Raw genomic sequence first — 21,586 nt, forward strand, 5'->3', positions numbered from 1 at the left:
CACAGAAAACACACTTGTGCTTTTAAAATGGCTGCAGAAAAAAGCCAGGTGAGCTGAGATGGATGGGGTGGGGGAAGGAAGGAGCTCAGAAACTTGGCAAAGGAAAGATTAACTCACAGTGCAGACACAGACTGAATGGGCTTCTTTGCATTCAGCGGGCCGCTAATTGGTAGCGCTGCTTTGTAAAAGGAGCCCTAAGCAAGATGGACATCTTTAGCTTCAGTACAAAAAAAAAAACCCTTAAGAAGAGAAACACCTTTGGCATAAGATGCTAATTTTATTCAGCTTTTGGTTATTAATTTTCAAACAAACGTTCTTACTGCCCAAATTCAGATGAATTAAATGTCATTAGTGAAGTAAATAAGTTCAGGACTACTTTGAAAGCTCCAATGCTATTCAATTGAATCAGCAGTGTATCTTTTGAGCATTAGGCATGTATATATAGGTTGTGAGAGGAAGGAGATAAGGCAGAGAGATCTTCACTGCTATTTTTTTTTAATGTTTTGTAGCTTTAGCCTCTCCATACACCACAAGGCAGCCACTGTTCTTCCTTCCACACCAGCCCAGGGTCCCAATGTTCTTCTCTGCCTCAGTAACCTCTATTCTGTCCAGTCTCAGGCCACTACTGGACATCCTAAGCCCGTCACCCAGGTTCCTCCTCCTAAGCACAACTCAGGGCCTCTAATGTTTATTTTCTGCCTCAGCAAACCATATGCCTGTCTGACAGAAAGCATAAATTCCTGGTTCATCAAGGAACAATAGCATCAGTGCTGCCTTTCAAAGCTGCTAAAAAGAAAAACAAAAACAAAACTTACAGTCAGGTCTAATACAAGAACAAAGTGAATTGTCCAGTCATACAGTACTTCATTCTTATGCACAGCCTAGAGATGTCTTATGTGAAATACTTTAAAACATAATTAGCTATTTCTTTTAGCCCAAGAGCTCGCACACTGCCATTTCAGAGGCAGCAGAAACATTATCATATGTGCATCCTTCAGCAGCATGCAGTTCTCATTGTTCAGAGGAGCAGAATAATGGGGAGGCAGCAGTTTGTTAATTAGCTAGTCTACCACCTGAGTGTAAACACATACATTTCGCCTGCATTTTTTTTTTATTATATGATCTCAAACACATTGAAACACTGAAATACACATTAAATTTACATAAATCAGTAATAGATAAAAAGGAAAATAGAACAAATGTCAACTTCGTCCACCAGAAAAGAAATATGATTCCAAGATTTAGAAAACCTAACAAAAAGAAAAAGAAAACTTACATCTGCCACCTCTTAGGTCAACCTCCAGCCTGCTATTCAGGGAGGACATACAACATTCACTTCCATTCTTGCATTGAGAAAATCAATAAGCTGTTTAGAGTCCATGAATTGGAATTGTTTACCCTCTAGCACTATATTACATATACAAGGAAAACGCAATACAAAATTTGCTCCCACGGCCTCGACTCTGGGCCTGCATTTTTCACCTTTCTATTTTCTTGTTTTGTTGCTATGTCGTCTCTCTTCATCCCTAAAAAGAAGAAGTGTATTTTACTGTATCACAATATCAGGTCTTGTTTCAACCTCCACAGACGGGAAATAGCAAATAGATTTCTTTTTCAAAGGCAGCAGGTGAACCATACCTGCAGTCTCAGAGTACAGCAAAAAAAAAAAAAATGTATTTAAATATTTTTTTCTAAGTTATTCAGAATAAGAACAGACGCTCTAATATCAGTCCTAAAATCTCCTGTTTACCTTATGTGGGCCCCAGCTGAATATTGGGCTGGGACCTGCACCCTTCCCCCCCAGATGTGGGGCAGCAGCTCCCCCACCCACAATAGTCCCTCAGGTTAGCATCTTCCTCCCATCCCCAACCCCCAGTCAGGATAGGACCCCGCAGGGGCCTACCTGACCTCCTCGGTGGTCCAGCAGGGTGTTGGGGGCAGGAGTAAACTCCCCTTGCTCCTACCCCTAGCAGCTTCTTCCAAATGTGTGCTGCGACTTCTTGCAGTGCTTAAAGTATTGCAAGGCTGCCAGGACAGGTTGTAACAGACATTTTGAAGAAGCTGCTGCTAGGGGCAGGAGCAAGGGGGTTTTGGTCCTATCCCTGATGCCCCGCTAGACCACCAGGGAGGTCAGGAAGGCCCTGCTCCCTATCCCTGAAACAGTAATAATCTTAGCAACACAACAAAACTAGTAGTAATACAACACACACACAAACATCTTTTCTATACAGTAGAAACCATTATGGTGATGAAATAAAGTCAGACTGTGCCAATTTGGCACTAAGCTTGTGATACAGAGCCAAACTTCATCCACTCACATATTGGATATAGAAGGACCATGTTTTAGGGAAGGGAAAGGAAATGAAATGGGACTTGATATACCGCCTTTCTGAGGTTTTTTGCAACTACATTCAAAGCGGTTTACATATATTCAGGTACTTATTTTGTACCAGGGGCAATGGAGGGTTAAGTGACTTGCCCAGAGTCACAAGGAGCTGCAGTGGGAATCGAACTCAGTTCCCCAGGATCAAAGTCCACTGCACTAACCACTAGGCTACTCCTCCTAAGAATAATTGATTCAGAGTAAACAAAGTTACACTATTCAGAACTCCTGATCTTCTTTATCATCAAGGGGTCTACCTACTAAGCCACATTAGTTATCATGCCTATTACAATATATTTGACATGCATGTTTCATGAGTTGCACTAAAATTAGTATGACCCCAGACTTATTCATTCATTCAGAAAAGTTTGTTCATAGCCAAAACGTGCATCACAATCAGATGGGGAGCAGTATATTGAGCTGCACTGTAGGATGGTGATGAAATGAACTGCAACTAAGAGGAGTGACCCATGTATATTAGACTCAATTCTTAGCAAACATGTTTTGTCAGCTGCCCTGCTAATAAGGCATAAGACCATATACCTCCAACAACAAATAACTTGATAACTTTGTAATATAGTGAGCAGTAGATGGGGGTTAGGCACAGTGGCGTAGCTAGGTGGGGTGCAGGGGGAGCGGTCGCTCCCCCAAACAGCTATTTAGAAAAAATGGCACCTATGAGCCTCGAGCCAATAAATAATTTTTTCTGCTCCTTCCCTCCCGATTCTTAATCTTTTCCAGTCTCTTCTGCCCGTCTCTCCCGTCCGCGTGGTCACATTTTACTTCCCTGAAACCTTCTCCCTCCTGCGCAGCTCTGCACTGGCGATTCACAGTCAGCCTTCTGCCAGCATCGGGGTCTGTCCTCAGGCACGTCCCACCTCTGCAGAAAACAGGAAGTTGCAACAGAGTAGGCGGGACGTGCCCGAGGAGAAGCCTTGATGCTGGCAGAAGGCTGACTATGAATCGCCGGTGTTGCGCAGGAGGGAGAAGACTTCAGGGAAGTAAAAAGTGACCACGCAGACGGGAGAGACGGGCAGACGAGAAGGTGAAAGATACAACGCTCGGGGGGGGGGGGGGGGGGGGGCTGGAGAAGGGGGACACAGGACAATGTAAGAAAAAGGGAGAGGTGGGGACACCAGGACAGCAGATGCTAGAAAGTGGGAGATGAGGAGACCAGGTAGGCTTGTGCTGAAAAAGGAGAGAGATGGGGACACAGAAAGGACAGATGCTGAACTTGGGGGTAGGATAGGGACAAGGGACACAGAAGGGAGATGCTGGAAAGGACAAATAGTGGTGCAGAGGAAAAAAGGATGGTGCACTTGGAGACAGAAGAAATGTCAGATGGGCAAGAGACCCTGTAAAGGCAGAAGAAACAGAGAAAACAGAAAAGAGACAGTGGGACCAAAGCAAATGAGAAAATAAATTGTTCAAATAACAGTAGAGGGGTCCGAGTGCATTTTCATAAGTCATTTTGGACTCTTTATGCTTTGTCCTTCCCCTACATCAGTCCACAATCCTGGAATGTTCTGCCATGATAGCTTAAGGAGCTCGTCGACCATCATCAGTTCAAGAAGACCTTAAAAACCTTCTTATTCACCAAGGCTTATCCCCCTGGCTACTCCTCTGTTTAACCTCTATCTCTTGTTGGCTCTTCACCCCTGCCATTTACCCGTGTCACCCATGTACCTTCCTCTCCTGTCACATTCTGTTTCTGTGCCATCTCTGTATTGAACTATATCCTCTTGACTTAATGTAAGCCACATTGCGCCTGCTTATGTGGGAAAATGTGGGGTAAAAATGCACCAAATAAATAAATAAATAAAATAAATGTACTGCAGCACAGATTTTGATGGGTAGAATCAGGGACTGCAAATCCCACATGAATTTGGGATGTGAGTTCACACTAGGATTGGTTGAAAAATCTCCCTTCTGGAACTGGATCACTTGGCAGCTCTATACACAGCTATTTGATAGTGGGGACATAAAACGAAATATCAGTGCCAAACAGATGTAGAGAACGAAAGGAAGAAGACAAGAGGCGAGAGAAGAAATGGAAAGGTCAACCTGGAAAAGAATTTGTAAGGCTGACTCATGCAACATGGAAAAAAAAAAGACTATTCCCAGACAACAAAGGTAGAATTTTTTTTTTTAATTTAATACTTTGTAAGCACTGAGATGTACTTGCTTTGTAAAATGTACATTTTTTCTATTTTTATTTTGCAAAGTACAGGAGAAAATTCATTTCTGTCTCTTTTTTTTTTTTTTTACCAGTATTGCACTGTTTAGAGTCTGGCTTCCTTGGGCAGGGGGTCTCTATTTCAATTTTTGTTGTTTTGGGGTTTTTTTTTTTTTTGTGGCTCCCTATTCTGCATTAGATTGGTAGCATGGAATGTTGTCACAATTTGGGTTTCTGCCAGGTGCTTGTGACCTGTGTTGCCACATTGGAAACAGGATACTGGGCTAGATGAACCATTGGTCTGACCCAGTATGGCTACTCTTATGTTATATAGATGAGGGTCTGTTCATGTTCTGCATGTGTGACTGAGGTGAAGGATTCTGCCAGCATGTAGTATCTGTGTAGGAATGAGTAACAGTGCAGCTTGTTCCAGTTTCCCAATAGTAGGTATATTGGTGCTCCAGAGCCCAGTGTAATATATATAGCACTGTCTTCTGATAGGTGGTTTAGGGCTGTTATGGTGTGGTAAGTTTTGTGTTCTAGGGCAGTCCTGGAGTACCCCCTTGCCAGTTTAAGAACAGCCACCAATTTAAATATGCACAGTGTTAATAAGTTCAGCACACTGTTATTTGCAAAAGTGTATTATTTTTACTTCACATGGGAGAACATAGCTGCTCACCTTTAACTTCTAGGAGGTAGTGTCCCAGCCTCCCCTCTTTCCCTGCTCATACAGTGAAACTAGAAAGCATGCACACCTGTGATTGTCTCCCCAGGACCAGGGAAATATTAAGAGGGGAGAAGCTCACCCCAATTTCTCAGCTTTGCCTGTGACACTGAATGGTGGCTTTGTGCAGTATAGTTTGATGATCCTGTTGAAAATACTTTTTTCATCTCTAGGCTGGTTAGTTGAGGAAAACCACAGACAGTGGCCAATTACAAGTCAGTGATGAAACTATTTGGCACTTGTAATTGGCAATACATGGAAAAACAAAAGACTATATGGTAACGATGGACTGCATCTCACTGTGGCAAGAAAAAAAATCCTTGGAGAGAAATTCAGACAATATGTATCTAGGCGTTTAAACTAGGTGAGGGTGGTATATGGGGTAGGTCAATTCCAGTGGTCACCCCCAGCTAAAGACAAGGTGTGACAGTAGTAAAGAAAACAATGAAAACAACTATTTTAGCAAATCACTTCTTACCAACACAGCAGGAAGAGACTAAAGAAAACAACTAAATAGAAGATGAAACTGCCACTGAAATGTAGCTGGAAAGCAATGACTAAAATGTTCGCAGTCTAAGCAACAAAGTTCATGATCTGCAATTCCTGATGTTAGAGGCAGTCTTAGACTGTTGCTATTATGGAGACATGGTTCAATGATTCCCATTCGGGACGCAAAGATACCAGGCTACAATCTATTTAGGAAGGATAGAGATGGTCGTAGATGTGGAGGAGTAGCTCTGCATGTGAGAAATCATATCACAGCGACTGAAAAGCCAGGGGCCTGGGGAAAGAAAGAAGCGATATGGATCACCTTGAAAAGAAATGATGGAACCTCAGTCCATATGGGTGTTCTCTACAGACCTCCGACACAATCGGATGTACTAGATAAAGATCTGGTTACAAATATCCAAAAGTTGGGGAAAAAAAAAAGAGGTGCTGTTGCTGGGAGATTTCAACCTACCGGATGCAGATTGGAAAGTTCCATCTGTGGAATTGGAAAGAAGTAGAGAGATTGTGGATGCCTTACAAAGTGCTTTGCTCAGACAAATGGTGACAGAACCCACAAGGGGAGGAAAGATGCTGGATCTGGTGCTCACAAATGAGGAAAGTGTGTCAGTGTCTGAGTGGGTGCCCACCTGGGCAGCAGTGATCAAACAGTTTGGTTTGATCTAACAGCTAAAGTGGAGGGCAGCCACCCAAAACTCAAAGTCCTGGATTTCAAAAGTGCTGACTTTAGCAAAATGAGGGAATACCTGAAGAAAGAGCTGACGGGCTAGGAGGACATAAGAGACTTGGAAAGAAAGTGGTCCTGGCTGAAAGGGGCTATAAATATGGCTATTAACCTTTACGTAAGGGGAGTAAATAAAGGCAAGAGGAAAAGGAAACCGATACAGTTCTCCAAGCGAGTGGCTGAGAAAATAAAGGCTAAATAAAGGCTAAAACAGAGGCATTCATGAAATACAGAAAAACTCAAGAACAGGAACACAAGAGAGGAATACCGGGCGAAACTGAAAGAAGCCAAGAGAGATATGTCTGGCAAAAGCACAAACGGAAGAACAAATGGCTAGAAATGTAAGGAGGGGAGACAAGAATTTTTTCAGTTACATTAGTGAAAGGAGGAAGACTAAAAATGGAATTCTGAAACTGAAAGATGCTATGAACCACTATGTGGAGGGGAAAAAGCAAACATGCTAAACAAATACTTGTTTGTGTTCACGGAAGAAAATCCTGGAGAAGGATCAAGATTGACTGCCAAAGGTACATATGAGAATAGAGTAGACACAGCACCGTTCATGGAAGAAAGTGTTTATGAACAATTTGAACATTTAACATAAATACATAAGTAATGCCACACTGGGAAAAGACCAAGGGTCCATCCAGCCCAGCATCCTGTCCACGACAGCGGCCAATCCAGGCCAAGGGCACCTGGCAAGCTTCCCAAACGTACAAACATTCTATACCTGTTATTCCTGGAATTGTGGATTTTTCCCAAGTCCATCTAGTAGTGGTTTATGGACTTGTTCTTTAGGAAACCGTCTAACCCCTTTTTAAACTCTGCTAAGCTAACCGCCTTCACCACGTTCTCCAGCAACGAATTCCAGAGTTTAATTACACGTTGGGTGAAGAAACATTTTCTCCGATTTGTTTTAAATTTACTACACTGTACCGTGTTTCCCCAAAAATAAGACACTGTCTTATATTAATTTTTGCCCCCCAAAATGCGCTAGGTCTTATTTTCAGGGGCTGTCTTATTTTTCGGGGAAACATCGGGGTTGGATCGGGGTTGGCCCGCCCGCCCTCTGTTGCTCCCGGAACTAACCTTAAACGTCTCCTTTCACCTTCGCAGCAAGCAGCAGCAGGGCAGGCCACTCCTTCCTTCCGTGTCCCACCCTCGCCTGACGTAACGTCCGTGAGGGCGGGGCATGGAAGGAAGGAGAGGTCTGCCCTGCTGCTGCTTGCTGCGAAGATGAAAGGAGGCGTTTAAGGTTAGTTCCGGGAGCGACAGAGGGTGGATGGAGGGGGGCCCGGCGACCTCGGGTGGGGGGGGGGGGGCGGCCCGGGGGCGGCCTTGTCCGGCTCTCGGCGGCCCTGCTTTCAAACAAAAATTTGCTAGGTCTTACTTTCGGGGGAGGCCTTATATCTACCAATTCAGGAAAACCTCTACTAGGTCTTATTTTGGGGGGATGTCTTACTTTCGGGGAAACAGGGTAGTTTCATCGCATGCCCCCTAGTCCTAGTATTTTTGGAAAGCGTGAACAGACGCTTCACATCCACCTGTTCCACTCCACTCATTATTTTATATACCTCTATCATGTCTCCCCTCAGCCGTCTCTTCTCCAAGCTGAAAAGCCCTAGCCTCCTTAGTCTTTCTTCATAGGGAAGTTGTCCCATCCCCGCTATCATTTTAGTCGCCCTTCGCTGCACCTTTTCCAATTTTACTATATCTTTCTTGAGATGCGGCGACCAGAATTGAACACAATACTCAAGGTGTGGTCGCACCATGGAGCGATACAACGGCATTATAACATCCTCCCACCTGTTTTCCATACCTTTCCTAATAATACCCAACATTCTATTTGCTTTCCTAGCCGCAGCAGCACACTGAGCAGAAGGTTTCAGTGTATTATCGACAACGACACCCAGATCCCTTTCTTGGTCCGTAACTCCTAACGTGGAACCTTGCATGACGTAGCTGTAATTCGGGTTCTTTTTTCCCACATGCATCACCTTGCACTTGCTCACATTAAACGTCATCTGCCATTTAGCCACCCAGTCTCGTAAGGTCCTTCTGTAATTTTTCACAATCCTGTCGTGAGTTAACGACTTTGAATAACTTTGTGTCATCAGCAAATTTAATTACCTCGCTAGTTACTCCCATCTCTAAATTTAAAGGTGGAGAAAGCCATGAGACCACACAGAATCCATCCTAGGATACTGAGAGAGCTCAGAGAGGTTCTAGTGGGTCCTCTTAAAGATTTGTTTAATAAATCCTTGGAGATAGGGGAGGTTCCTTGGGACTGGAGAAGGCGGATGTGGTCCCTTGTCACAAAAGTGGTGACAGAGAAAAATCTACAAACTGGTAAGTCTCACTTCATTTATTGGAAAAATAATGGAAGCGACGCTGAAGGAAAGGATAGCGAATTTCCTGGAAGCCAATAGGTTACAAGATCTGAGACAACATGGTTTTACCAAAGGTAAATAGTGACAAACAAATTTGATTGAATTCTTTGACTGGGTGACCAGAGAACTGGATCAACGACATGCGCTACATGTAATCTACTTAGACTTCAGCAAATCCTTTGACACAGTTCCTCATAGGAGGCTTGGAACAACCTTCCTGAACCCTTACGCCAAGCCCCCTCCCTGCCCATCTTCAAGTCTTTGCTTAAAGCCCACCTCTTCAATGCTGCGTTCGGCACCTAACCCTTACCGTTCAGTGAATCCAGACTGCCCCAATTTGACTGCCCCTATCGGACCGACCGTTCACTTGTCTATTAGATTGTAAGCTCTTTGAGCAGGGACTGTCTCTCTTTGTTAGGTTGTACAGCGCTGCGTAACCCTAGTGGCGCTCTAGAAATGTTAAGTAGTAGTAGTAGTAGTAGTAGTAGGCTCTTGAATAAATTTGACAAGCTGAAGTTACGACCCAAAGTGGTGAACTGGATTAGGAACTGGTTAACAGACAGATGCCAGAGGGTGGTGGTTAATGGAATTCACTTGGAGGAAGGAAAGGCAAGTAGTGGAGTGCCTCAATGATCGGTGCTGGGGCTGATTCTGTTCAATATAGTTGTGAGAGTGACACTGCCGAAGATTTAGAAGGTAAGGTCTGCCTTTTTGTGGATGATTCCAAGATTTATACAGAGTGGAAACTCCGGAAGAAGTGGAAAACATGAAAAATAATCTGCACAAGTTAGAATGGTCTAATGTTTGGCAATTAAAATTCAATGCAAGGAAGTGCAAAGTGATGCACTTTGGGAGTAAAACTCCATGGAAGACATATGTGCTGCTAGGCAGTGAAAGGCTGATATGCACAGACAGGGAGAGGGATCTTCGGGTGATAGTATCTGAGATTCTGAAGACAACGAAACAGTGTGACAAGGTGGTGGCCGTAGCCAGAAGGATGCTAGGCTGTTCAGAGAGAGGTGTAACCAGCAGAAGAAAGGAGATGTTGATGCCCCTGTACAAGTTGTTGGTGAGGCCCCACCTGGAGTATAGTGTTCAGTTTTTGAGGCTGTATCTTGCTAAAGATGTAAGAAGACAAAGTGGTCCACAGGAAGGCGACAAGAATGATATGGGGCTTGCGCCAAGACATATGAGAAGAAACTGGAATATGTATACCCTAGAGGAGAGGCGGAACAGGGGACATATGATACAGACGTTTAAATACTTGAAAGGTATTAACATAGAAAAAAAAATTTCCAGAGAAGGGAAATAGGGTAAAACTAGAGGACACAAATTGAGGTTGCAGGGCGGTAGACTTAGGAGTAATGTCAGAAAATGCTTTTTCATGGAGAGGGTGGCGGATGCCTGGAATGACCTCCTGAGAGAGGTGTAGAAAAAAAAAACTGGCGGAATTCAAAAAGGCATGGGATGAACACAGAGGAGGATCTCTAATAAGAAAATAAATGATATAAAAAACAAAACTTAAAGGGTTGCATATGTGTTTGCATGTCAAGTGGTGCTTAGATGGCAACTCTGGTTGCATCAACTAAGGCTGGTGCTGGGCTGGCTTGTACAGTCTGAATCCTGCATATGGTGATCTGGTTTAGGGTGGGCTGGAGAGAGCTTCGACGGAAACTCTAGGGGTTTGGAACATGAGGACAGTGACAGGCAGACTTTTATGGTCTTTGTCCCGCAAATGACATGGATTTGCATAGGCTGGAGTGGGCTTTGATGGCAGCTCCAGTAGTTAAACATAAGGACAACCGGGTGGATTTCTATGCTCTATGTCCCCAAAAAATACCAAAGAAAGACCATGATCAAGTATATAATATCAAGTTTACTGTTGATTTAAATCTTGAATTGATAATGAACCTGACCGTTGGGCAGAGTGGATGGACCATTCAGGTCTTTATCTGCCATCACTTACTATCTCATTACGCTTGTTTAATTCAGTTTACTAGACTCTTTATTGCCTTGCTACCAAGGAGCTTACAAGTTAGCACTTGCCTTTTTCTTTTCCTTCGTGAATCTCTGTCTGTGCTTCGACTTCTTTTTCGTTTGTGGGGACTTCTGCTATGCTCTCTCCTGCGTTTGGAATAATCTGTCTCCCGATGACTTCCACCAGAATGTCTAGAATCCAATGAGGCAGACCTCCGTGCTTCCTTTCTGTAAAGAAAAAAAAATAGCCCTTTTTGTTTATTAAAACAGAAGGAATTTTAAATATTAAAATATAAAGTTTAATAGAAAACCAGTTTTTTAAAAGTGCTTTTGTTACAAATTTGCTACTGTGAAAATCTTTGGTTAAGCTAGATGTCAAAATTAATGTGACAGAAATAACGAAGAATTCATTTAATCAGATGCATTTTCAGAGTGTGTATATAAAATCTTTACAGAGACAGATTTGATAAGTTCTGTTTGCAAAAAGGACTATTCATTTTATGAACTCAAAACTGGATTCACACATACATTTTCTTTACTTGTTTTCTTAAGCCAAAAAATTCTGATCTAAAGAGAGAAACGGTTAGGGATAACGTAGAGGAGTAGCCCAGTGGTTGGAGTAGTGAACTGAGAACCAGGGAAGCCCAATTCAAATCCCACCACAGCTTCCTGAAATCTTGGACAAGTCACTTAACCCTCCACTGTAAGACCTCCAGGGACAGGAAAATAACTACTGTGCCTGAATGTAAGTCATCTTGAGATACTGCTAAATCCAGCATTTTCATTATCACCTGCCAAAAATTCCCTGTGATCTCCTAAACTTACAGTGCCAATATGGCAGGACAGAAACAGTGCTGCACACTTCAATGCCGCCGAGTACAGCAGGTGGTGCTTGAGCACCTACACACTCAAAGCCCATCATATTCTGTCTCCCTTGACAGGAAAGTTTGCATCAGAGTGGGCAGGATTGAGCATGTGCATGTATTACAAGAGCACACCAGCAGAGGCAGAGAGGTGATGGTAAAGGGAAGCAGTCCAGCAGGGGAAAGATAGAGGTGACGCTGGACACATGGGGGGGCAGGGTGGATTGGGAAGGGAAGATGTAGGATGCCAAGAGGAGAAAGAGAAGAGGAGATGCCACACAATAAGGAGAGAAAAAAATGGGAGAGGGGACAGGAGGTTCTAAGTGGCCAATAAGAACTCACTTGGATCTCACTATAGCACAAACCAGATTAGCAAAATCAAGACCCTAAACCTTCACAAGGTACGATTTTTAGTACATAAGTATTGCCATACTGGGAAAGACCAAAGGTCCATCAAGCCCAGCATCCTGTTTCCAACAGTGACCAATCCAGGTCACAAATACCTGGCAAGATCCCAAAAAAGTACAAAACATTCTATACTGCTTATCCCAGAAATAGTGGATTTTCCCCAAGTCCATTTAATAATGGTCTATGGACTTTTCCTTTAGGAAGCCGTCCAAACCTTTTTTAAACTCTGCTAAGCTAACTACCTTTACAACATTCTCTGGCAACAAATTCCAGAGTTTAATTACACGTTGAGTGAAGAAAACCTCTCAGATTCATTTTAAATTTACTACATTGTAGATTCTTCGCCTGCCCCCTAGTCCTAGTATTTTTGGAAAGCGTAAGCAGACGCTTCACATTTACCCGTTCAACTCCACTCATTATTTTATAGACCTCTATTATATCTCCTCTCAGCTGCCTTTTCTTCAAGCTGAAGAGCCCTAGCCGCTTTAACCTTTCCTCATAGGAAACTCGTCCCATGCCTTTTATTATTTTCGTCGCCCTTCTCTGTACCTTTTCTAATTCCACTATATCTTTTTTAAGATGGTGCGACCAGAATTAAACACAATATTCAAGGTGCGGTCGCACCATGGAGCGATACAAAGGCATTAAAACATCCTCATTTTTGTTTTCCACTCCTTTCCTAATAATACCTAACATTCTATTTGCTTTCTTAGCCGCAGCAGCACACTGAGCAGAAGGTTTCAACGTATCATCAACGATGACACCTAGATCCCTTTCTTGGTCTGCGACTCCTAACGTGGAACCATGAATGACATAGCTATAATTCGGGTTCCTCTTTTCCACATGCATCACTTTGCACTTGCTCACATTAAACGTCATCTGCCATTTAGACGCCCAGTCTCCCAGTCTCGTAAGGTCCTCTTGTAATTTTTCACAATCCTTCTGCGATTTAACGACTTTGAATAACTTTGTGTCATCAGCAAGTTTAATTACCTCACTAGTTACTTCCATCTCTAGGTCATTTATAAATACGTTAAAAAGCAGCGGTCCCAGCACAGAGCCCTGGGGAACCCCACTAACTACCCTTCTCCATTGAGAATACCGACCATTTAACCCTACTCTCTGTTTTCTATCTTTTAACTAGTTTTTAATCCACAGTAGAACACTACCTCCTATCCCATGACTCTCCAGTTTCCTCTGGAGTCTTTCATGAGGCACTTTGTCAAACGCCTTCTGAAAATCCAGATACACAATATCGACCGACTCACCTTTATCCACATGTTTGTTCACCCCTTCAAAGAAATATAGTAGATTGATGAGGCAAGATTTCCCTTCACTAAATCCATGTTGACTTTGTCTCACTAATCCATGCTTTTGAATATGCTCTGTAATTTTGTTCTTTATAATAGTCTCTACCATTTTGCCCGGCACCGACGTCAGACTTACCGGTCTATAATTTCCCAGATCTCCTCTGGAACGTTTTTTAAAAATTGGCGTTACATTGGCCACCCTCCAATCTTCCGGTACCACACTCGATTTTAAGGATAACTTACATATTACTAACAATAGCTCTGCAAGTTCATTTTTCAGTTCTATCGGTACTCTGGGATGATGAATACCATCCGGTCTAGATTTGCTACTCTTCCGTTTGTAGAACTGCCCCATTACATCCTCCAGGTTTACAGAGAATTCATAAAGTTTCTCTGACATCAGCTTCAAATACCATTTCTGGCACTGGTATCCCACCCAAATCTTCTTTGGTGAAGACAGAAGCAAAGAATTCATTTAATCTCTCCGCTACGGCTTTGTCTTCCCTGATTGCCCTTTTTACCCCTCTGTCATCTAGCGGTCCAACCGATTCTTTTGCTGGCTTCCTGCTCTTAATATACCTAAAAAAAATTTTTACTATGTGTTTTTGCCTCCAACGCAATCTTTTTTTTCAAAGTCCCACTTAGCCTTCCTTATCAGCGCTTTGTATTTGACTTGACATTCCTTATGCTGTTTCTTATTATTTTCAGTCGGTTCCTTCTTCCATTTTCTGAAGGATTTTCTTTTAGCTCTAATAGCTTCCTTCACCTCACTTTTTAATTATGCTGGTTGTCGTTTGGTCTTTCGTCCTCCTTTTTTAATACGCGGAATATATTTGGCCTGGGCTTCCAGGATAGTGTTTTTGAACAGCATCCACGCCTGATGTAAATTTTTGACCCTCGCAGTCGCTCCTCTTAAGTTTTTATTTCACTGTTCTTCTCATTTTATCATAGTCTCCTTTTTGAAAGTTAAATGCCAACGTATTTGATTTCCTATGTATACTTACTTCAAAGCTAATATCAAATCCGATCATATTATGATCACTGTTATCAAGCGGCCCCAGCATCATTACCTCCCACACCAGATCATGCGCGCCACTAAGGACTAGGTCTAGAATTTTTCCTTCTCTCGTCAGCTCCTGTACCAGCTGCTCCATAAAGCAGTCCTTGATTTCATCAAGGAATTTTACCTCCCTAGCATGCCCCAATGTTACATTTACCCAGTCAATATCGGGGTAATTGAAATCACCCATTATTATGTTGCCCAGTTTGTTTGCGTCCCTAATTTCCTTTAACATTTCTGCATCCGTCTGTTAATCCTGACCAGGCGGACGGGGACGGTAGTACACTCCTATCACTATCCTTTTCCCCTTTATACACGGAATTTCAATCCACAGTGATTCCAAGATGTGTTTTGTTTCCTGCAGAATTTTCAATCTATTTGATTCAAGGCTCTCCTTATTATACAATGCTCCCCCCTCCACCCTATCACTACGATATAATTTGTACCTCTGTATGACAGTCTCGCACTGGTTATCCTCCTTCCACCAGGTCTCAGAGATGCCCATTATATCTAATTTTTCATTTAGTGCAATATATTCTAACTCTCACATCTTATTTCTTAGGCTCCTGGCATTCGCATATAGAGATTTCAAACTATGTTTGTTGTTCCTATTTACATCATGCTCAGTACTTGACAGTATTAATTTGCAATCTTTTGTCTGATTTTTATTTTCATTAAGGACACCTGATCTACTATGGTCTCTTTTGCAACCCAAGACGGCTTTGCAGACGGTCCAAAATGCAGCAGAATGATTGATAGCTGGGGTGCGTAAATTTGTTCATGTCTCACCACTTCTTAAGAACTTGAACTGGTTACCTGTTGTCCAGCGGATACAGTATAAGTTTCTGACACTAATCCATCACACTTTATATGCAGTTGCTCTTCCCTACTTTTGGGAAGTTTTGAAGGTACAACATCCTACCAGATCTTTGAGATTGGATAAAACAATGCAACTGTCACTGGATCCAATTATGCAATCACACTATGCCGAAACAAGGTCCTCATAGCTATGATGGAATGCACTCAAAGATCACTTACGTTTATGTAATGATGTGTTTCGATTTAAGAAGCAGCTTAAAACACAAGCTTTTTGAGGCAGCACTCTACTGAGCAGTGATTACCATACTGTTTACCTGCTTTCTAACGGGTAATAATTGGATTGTTTTGTATTTTTTATGCTTTGTTCTTATTATGTATGTAATTTTCGAAACCACCTAGGTTTTAAGGTGGTATATAAATTTTAAAATAAAATTAATCATCTCTGTGAAAAATTTGTACCACCAAGGCAACCTCGCCAGAAGGCATCCCTTCCTCATTTCCCAGATCTTCTCCAAAATCCACTTGGGTCTTCAAGAGCTCTTTCAAAAGGTCCAATGAGTCTCCCATCCCAGGGACGTCCTGTCCTCTTAACTCCTGGTCTGTCGTCAGGTGAGGTAAAGGTCGACCAAATTTCAGTTTTGGTGCAGAAACTGGTCTGAAATCGGTTTTTGAACTTATTTTTTGAGCTAAAACTAAAAATAAAGCTTTGTGCTGTGGCTCCACTCTTTCCCTCTCTCAGTACACCCATATGGACCCCCTCCCCCCCCGGGCCTATCTTACAATCGCTGGTGGTCTAGTGATGTAGTCGGGGCAAGTGCTATCTCCATTTCCCCCTGCCCATGCTGGCTTCAATGTCAAAATGACTTGCAAGACCTGCCACTGTAAGTCACGGCAGTCATTTTGACAGTGGAGATGGGATAGACAGGAGCGACTGGAGATCGCGCATACCTCAACTATGCCACCAGTTGTAATGAGGGCCTGAGGGGGGGGGGGGGCAGAGAAGGGAGGGCATACAAGTGGGTGTTGATGCAGTTACTTAACAGCATACATAACACCTGCATTAAAGAGTTAATGCAACTTAGTAAGCAGGTCCCCATTTGTGCCAGTGGGTTTACTGGAATAAGTGCTCAGACAAGCTGGGAGAAAACCTGAAGATATTTTCATTAATAGTCACCTCTATCCTGTACCACGGTAACATATAATAGCACCCTACATATAATAGTACCCTAAATGCACATTCTGGCAAAATTCACTGATTTTTAATCACAAGACTGTCATTATCCAGTGCAGAAAACATTTAGGGGTCGATGTACAGCATGGTTTAAAGCAGATAGCGAGCAGGAGCGTTTTCTGAAATCACACTGAGCTGGCCAGCTGCCAATATTCAGCAGTACATAACTTGGCCATGCCATTGAATATCAGCTCTGACCACTGCTGTACTGTCCAGATAGTTCAGGGCAGAGTTGGGGTGATATTCTGTGACCCTGCATACCTAACCATAAATAGACGTGCTAACTTTGCCTGCTTAGGTATGCAGGTACAGCACTGAATATCAGCTGTACCCACATAATTTCCAGGTTTCAATGCCGATGCGTGGACATGGCCTGACATTGAATATCCAGCTCTGTATTAACCAGCAGTCAGCATTTAGAAAAATGCTCACTGCCAATAGCTAAATGTCTACAGGTTACTCTTTAGAGTAGTGTTCAAAATGACCCCATTTTAATAACTAAAAATACATGTGACCACAAATAATGAAAACAAAATAGCAGGCTTCCTCTCCCTTCCCTTCCTCACTCATCCAAAGCACAGGTCAATGGAGGTCCAGTGGGGGGAGGGGGGGCAGCTCTGTTTCAATGACCTTCTTCTACTAATTATGTGACCCATTTGGGCTCCCAACCCCCAGTTTTCGAACCACTGCTTTAGAGACTACCCCACTTAGATTGCCAGAAAGTGTCCTTGTGCTATACATCATTCTATACCTCGCTGATCTGGCTGACGTAAAATGACTTGTTCCTTCCTGAGCATCAGGCCCATCCTCTTCCTGCCAGTGACTAGTGAGTTCTTCCATGTGCACACCGATTACATCCCGAATCACCTTAAACAAAATCAAAGTCAAAGAAAGTTAACATCATTCAGTGAAGACACAAAGACAATGCTGTTAGAAAATGCATTTCTTTGCTTATGGGGACTCTATATTTCAAGGCTTCAGAGAAGTTTTATCTCCATGTACTATATGCTAGTGGTCATGCTTTACAGAGCTCTGAAAACAGCTTTCACTGCAGTCAAAAGAAGCTTTCCTAAGAGTGTAAATACATACCACAGTAGAGAGGCCTTGCAATGAAGCACCCAAGGAGAGCAGTACTGATGTTTACAGGTATATGATGACAGAGATCTATACCAAAAAATATAACTGCTTCAAAGACGACACATTTCAAAAACTAACTGCAGTATTTTAAAAACCTTCCCAAAATCTATATACAAATAGCAATTTTTCTGGCTCTACAAGATAGCCCATCTTCCCAGTATGTGTGTGTTACACACAAGGTTGAGCTGTCCTTTTTATATTAAATAAAAAACAAATTCATACAAATAGCAATCTATATGAAAACTCCTATTTAACACAATCTAAAAAATATTAATAAGAACTGGTTATGTTATGGTCATCTGCTTGACCAACCACATGAGACCCAGATGTGAAAACTGTTAGAAAACATTTTTACGAAACAGCCCCTGAAGGCCACATAATTGAAATTTACTAAGGGCCCTGTTTACTAAGGTGCGCTAGCATTTTTAGCATGCACTAAAAATTAGCATGGGCTAACGCTAGAGATACCCATAGGAATAAATGGGTGTCTCTGTCTCTAGCATTAGCGCGAGCTAAAAACATTAGCATGCCTAGAGCGCGGCTTAGTAAACAGGGCCCACAGTTTGCACTACTCTCCAAAAAGAAAGTCACTCTCCAGTCTATCTTCAAACAAGGATATTCAAATAAACATATAATTGACACAACTGTCCAAGTCATTTATGCAAGTTTTGAAGATTTGCACATTTTTTTTATATACCAGTAATGACATCTGTGTGTGTATGTGAACTCTTATGGCACTTTTTGTTGCCTATAAACAAGGTTGCAGCACCTTTTGCAAATACAGGTATTGCTGAAATATGAAAAATGCTTATATATTTGATTTTTTTCATACACTAAAATATATGTTTTACAGCAAGGCTTCAAATTACAATACACTGTAAAGTGGTGATAACTGGTGAACAGCTATATGCCCTGATCTCCCCAGGTACTTTTTAGGAAGTAAACAAACGTTTAGTTAGTGTTATAATTGATCCATATTTCAGCTACCTGCTTGTTTGCTGATTGCACTTCTTTTGGTTCATTGTTCAATTTTTAAAGACAATAAACATTCCTCTTCAGCTTATTGCCTCTGCCTGTCTAGACTGATACAAAATCCTGGTGGTTTGTGTGTTGGGTCTGTGAATGCTTTCTGAGAACTGTGGGACCACTGTGGGATTGTGGCCCCAGTACCCTAGAAAACACTGGGGATAATTGGAGAGTGGGAGACTCACCTAGAGGCAGTTGTGACTCAGTCGGTGGGAGGAGAGTGCTAGTGTAGAACACAAGAGGCAGGTGCAGGCTGACCTGAGCTGTGCTGGGGATAGACCCTCTAAGTGGCCATGGGGTAACCCCAGGTGGGTGGCTAGGCATTTCATGACACTATTAAAACTCAATACAGACTGGGAGGAGCAGGGGAGAGGGAGGGAATGGGGTGATAAGCTAAAACTAACAGGTTGATGACAGTTATGTCTAGATATTGTGACTTTGGATGGTATATCTAACCAATGCGATTTTTGCTTTCTGTATATTAATCGGTTTGTCATCAATAAAAATTGTTGAAACATAAAACTTAACACAGCTAAAACTAAATTGCGTTATTTCTGTACTTCCATAGTCAATTTTTCAAAAAAAAAAAAAAAAAAAAAGAAGTCACTCTTAAGACAGGAGAGTGTTCGGTTTTAGAAACTTCACCTGGAGTTTTGTGTTTCATATTAGATTTGCAATTAACAATGGAATATCAGATTAATAATTTAAGCAGGAGGATATTCTTTAACCCATTAGTGCCCAATGTTCACATATTTGTTCCCACATATGGGAACATTGGGCACTAATGGGTTAAATTAAGATAGCTTAGGCCAATTAGATCATTTTTTCCCTGCTCAATTCAGAGTATTATTAGTTCAAGCTATTATTTTACCATATATAGATTACTGCAGTTCTCTATATACTAGTATCCACCAGGCCCTTCAGGTAAGGTTGCAATGTTTGCAGAACAGTGCAGCTAGCCTTTTTTTTTTTTTGCTGTAAAATGTTTGAGCATGTTACTCCTTTACTGAGGGATCTGCACTGGCTGCCAGTTAGGGCTAGAACAGAGTTTAAAGTTGGTTGTTCGATTTATAAGAATTTTTATGGCTGCTGCCCACTGGATCATACATCTTTAGTGTCTTATCCAACACCTCGTCGGTCCTCTTGATTTAACTATTCATTGAATTTAAGTCTTCCAGTGGTTAAGATTCATTATAAATGTTTTTACCACAGCTTTTTTAGTTGCTTTTCAGTTAAGCTGTGGAACTCGATTCAAATTCAACTCTGATGTGTAAAAGATTATTTTCAGTTTAGATGAGCCTTGAAAACATTCTTATTTAATAAACACTTCGATCTATGAAAATTTTAAACTGTGATTGAATTCTTATTGTAATCTGCTATGATTCCTGTTGGAAATTTGCGGGAATGGAATGGTAGTGTAACAAAAACTGTCTGGAAACCAGAACAAGGTACTTTACCAGTACTCAGTTGTAAAAAGCTTCAGACGTCGAGGTAAGCTTGCAAATAATGCAGCCAGCACTCTTGTATGGGTTCCCTCCAATAACAGAGCATTGGGAGTAGACACCAAGCTTCCTTTAAGAAACTAATTCCAGTATTTCTTTAAAAGAGGTCACAACTAAGGGCAAACAAAAATAAACCTGAAATTCTTCAGATTTTAATTTGGTGTGCTACTTTTTTACCCCAATTCCTCCCAGTATTTCTGTAACATAGCAGGGAAGCATTCCAGGTGTTTGGGGGTTTAAATTTTTTTTTAATCATTTATTTTACTATACCGTCACTTATTGTCAAGCAAATCAGAATGGTTTACAATTCAAACATTACAATAAAACCATAAAAATAATAAATAATTTAAGAAATCCATTAAAAGATAGGAAAGGACAAACCTTTCATTTCAAGAAAGCAACAAAGAAATCTGCTAATATAACAATCATACAGAACAAAGCATACCACCTTGGCCTCTATTCAGGAACCCGTGCAGTCTACCATTTCAAAGTGAAATGGATTCAATCGGCAAAAGCTGTCTGATAACAAAAAGTGTTCAATGCTGTGTGAAAGAGAGGGTAAGATTTTTCTAATTGGTTGTGGTAATGAACTCCATAGCGCTGGGGACAGAAAAAGCTGATTTACAGTTCGATTCCCATTTAGTCCTTGATAGCAGAGGTAGTACAAGTCTATTATCTGTCAGTGAATGAAGAGTTTGAACAGGTGAGTATGGGATAGTCATAGCTACTATATAAGATGGGGCAGCATTATGAAGTGCCTTATGTGTCAACACAAGTGCTTTCAATTTTACTCTAAATTCAATAGGGATCCAATGGAGAAATCATAAGTGGGTTTTTGTTTTTTTTATACTTCCCCTTATCTCTACATCTCACTTACAGTCTAGCAGAAAGTAGAATGAATCCAATAGAGATGGTGTCATGTGAAAAACAGGACAAAGAAAACCGCTGCTACTAAGAAAGAAAGAGATGGCGAACTGACCTCTGTGGTCCTTTTCCTTACCCATTGTTCGTGGTCAGTTTGCCATCTCTATCTTGGTAGCAGCAGTTAATTTTCTTTGCCTCCTTTTTTACAGCATTTTTCTTTGTCCTGTTTTCACATGACACCATCTTTATTGGTGGCTAATTTCTCTTTTGGAATTGCATGTGTTCTTAGTTGAGTGTTTTGTCCGCATTAATTGGGTCTTTCGCGCAATATAGTTCATTTAGACATAAGCACTTTTCAATCGTCTCCGCAGTCAATACTGGGAGGTACACAGTCTTTGTCTTAACATATGCATTTTTACCGTGTCATCAGCTTAGTTTATCAAATGGATCTTTGCTGTACTATTTACTGAAGATATATTGATGCT

At 41.7% G+C, this 21,586-nt stretch overlaps 1 protein-coding gene across 3 annotated transcripts in view; it reads right to left on the reverse strand.

Moving 5' to 3' along the window:
- Positions 1-488: 488 nt before the first annotated feature.
- SNRNP48 (small nuclear ribonucleoprotein U11/U12 subunit 48) overlaps positions 489-21,586 on the reverse strand; it is a 51,317-nt gene continuing 30,219 nt past the window's right edge. The window contains exons 7-10 of one of the 3 annotated variants that reach the window (XM_030208863.1): positions 17,324-17,439; positions 10,951-11,109; positions 1,483-1,526; positions 489-783 (exon numbers count right to left, since the gene is read on the reverse strand). In XM_030208863.1, coding sequence (XP_030064723.1) covers positions 1,487-1,526; positions 10,951-11,109; positions 17,324-17,439 — 315 coding nt within the window. In that variant the 3' untranslated portion in view covers positions 489-783; positions 1,483-1,486. Of the gene's footprint in view, positions 1,527-10,950; positions 11,110-17,323; positions 17,440-21,586 lie in introns of all 3 variants that reach the window. The other 2 variants (XM_030208856.1, XM_030208849.1) reach the window with 2 other exon arrangements.

This window comes from Microcaecilia unicolor, chromosome 1 (genome assembly GCF_901765095.1).
Source record: "Microcaecilia unicolor chromosome 1, aMicUni1.1, whole genome shotgun sequence".
NCBI lineage: Eukaryota > Metazoa > Chordata > Amphibia > Gymnophiona > Siphonopidae > Microcaecilia > Microcaecilia unicolor.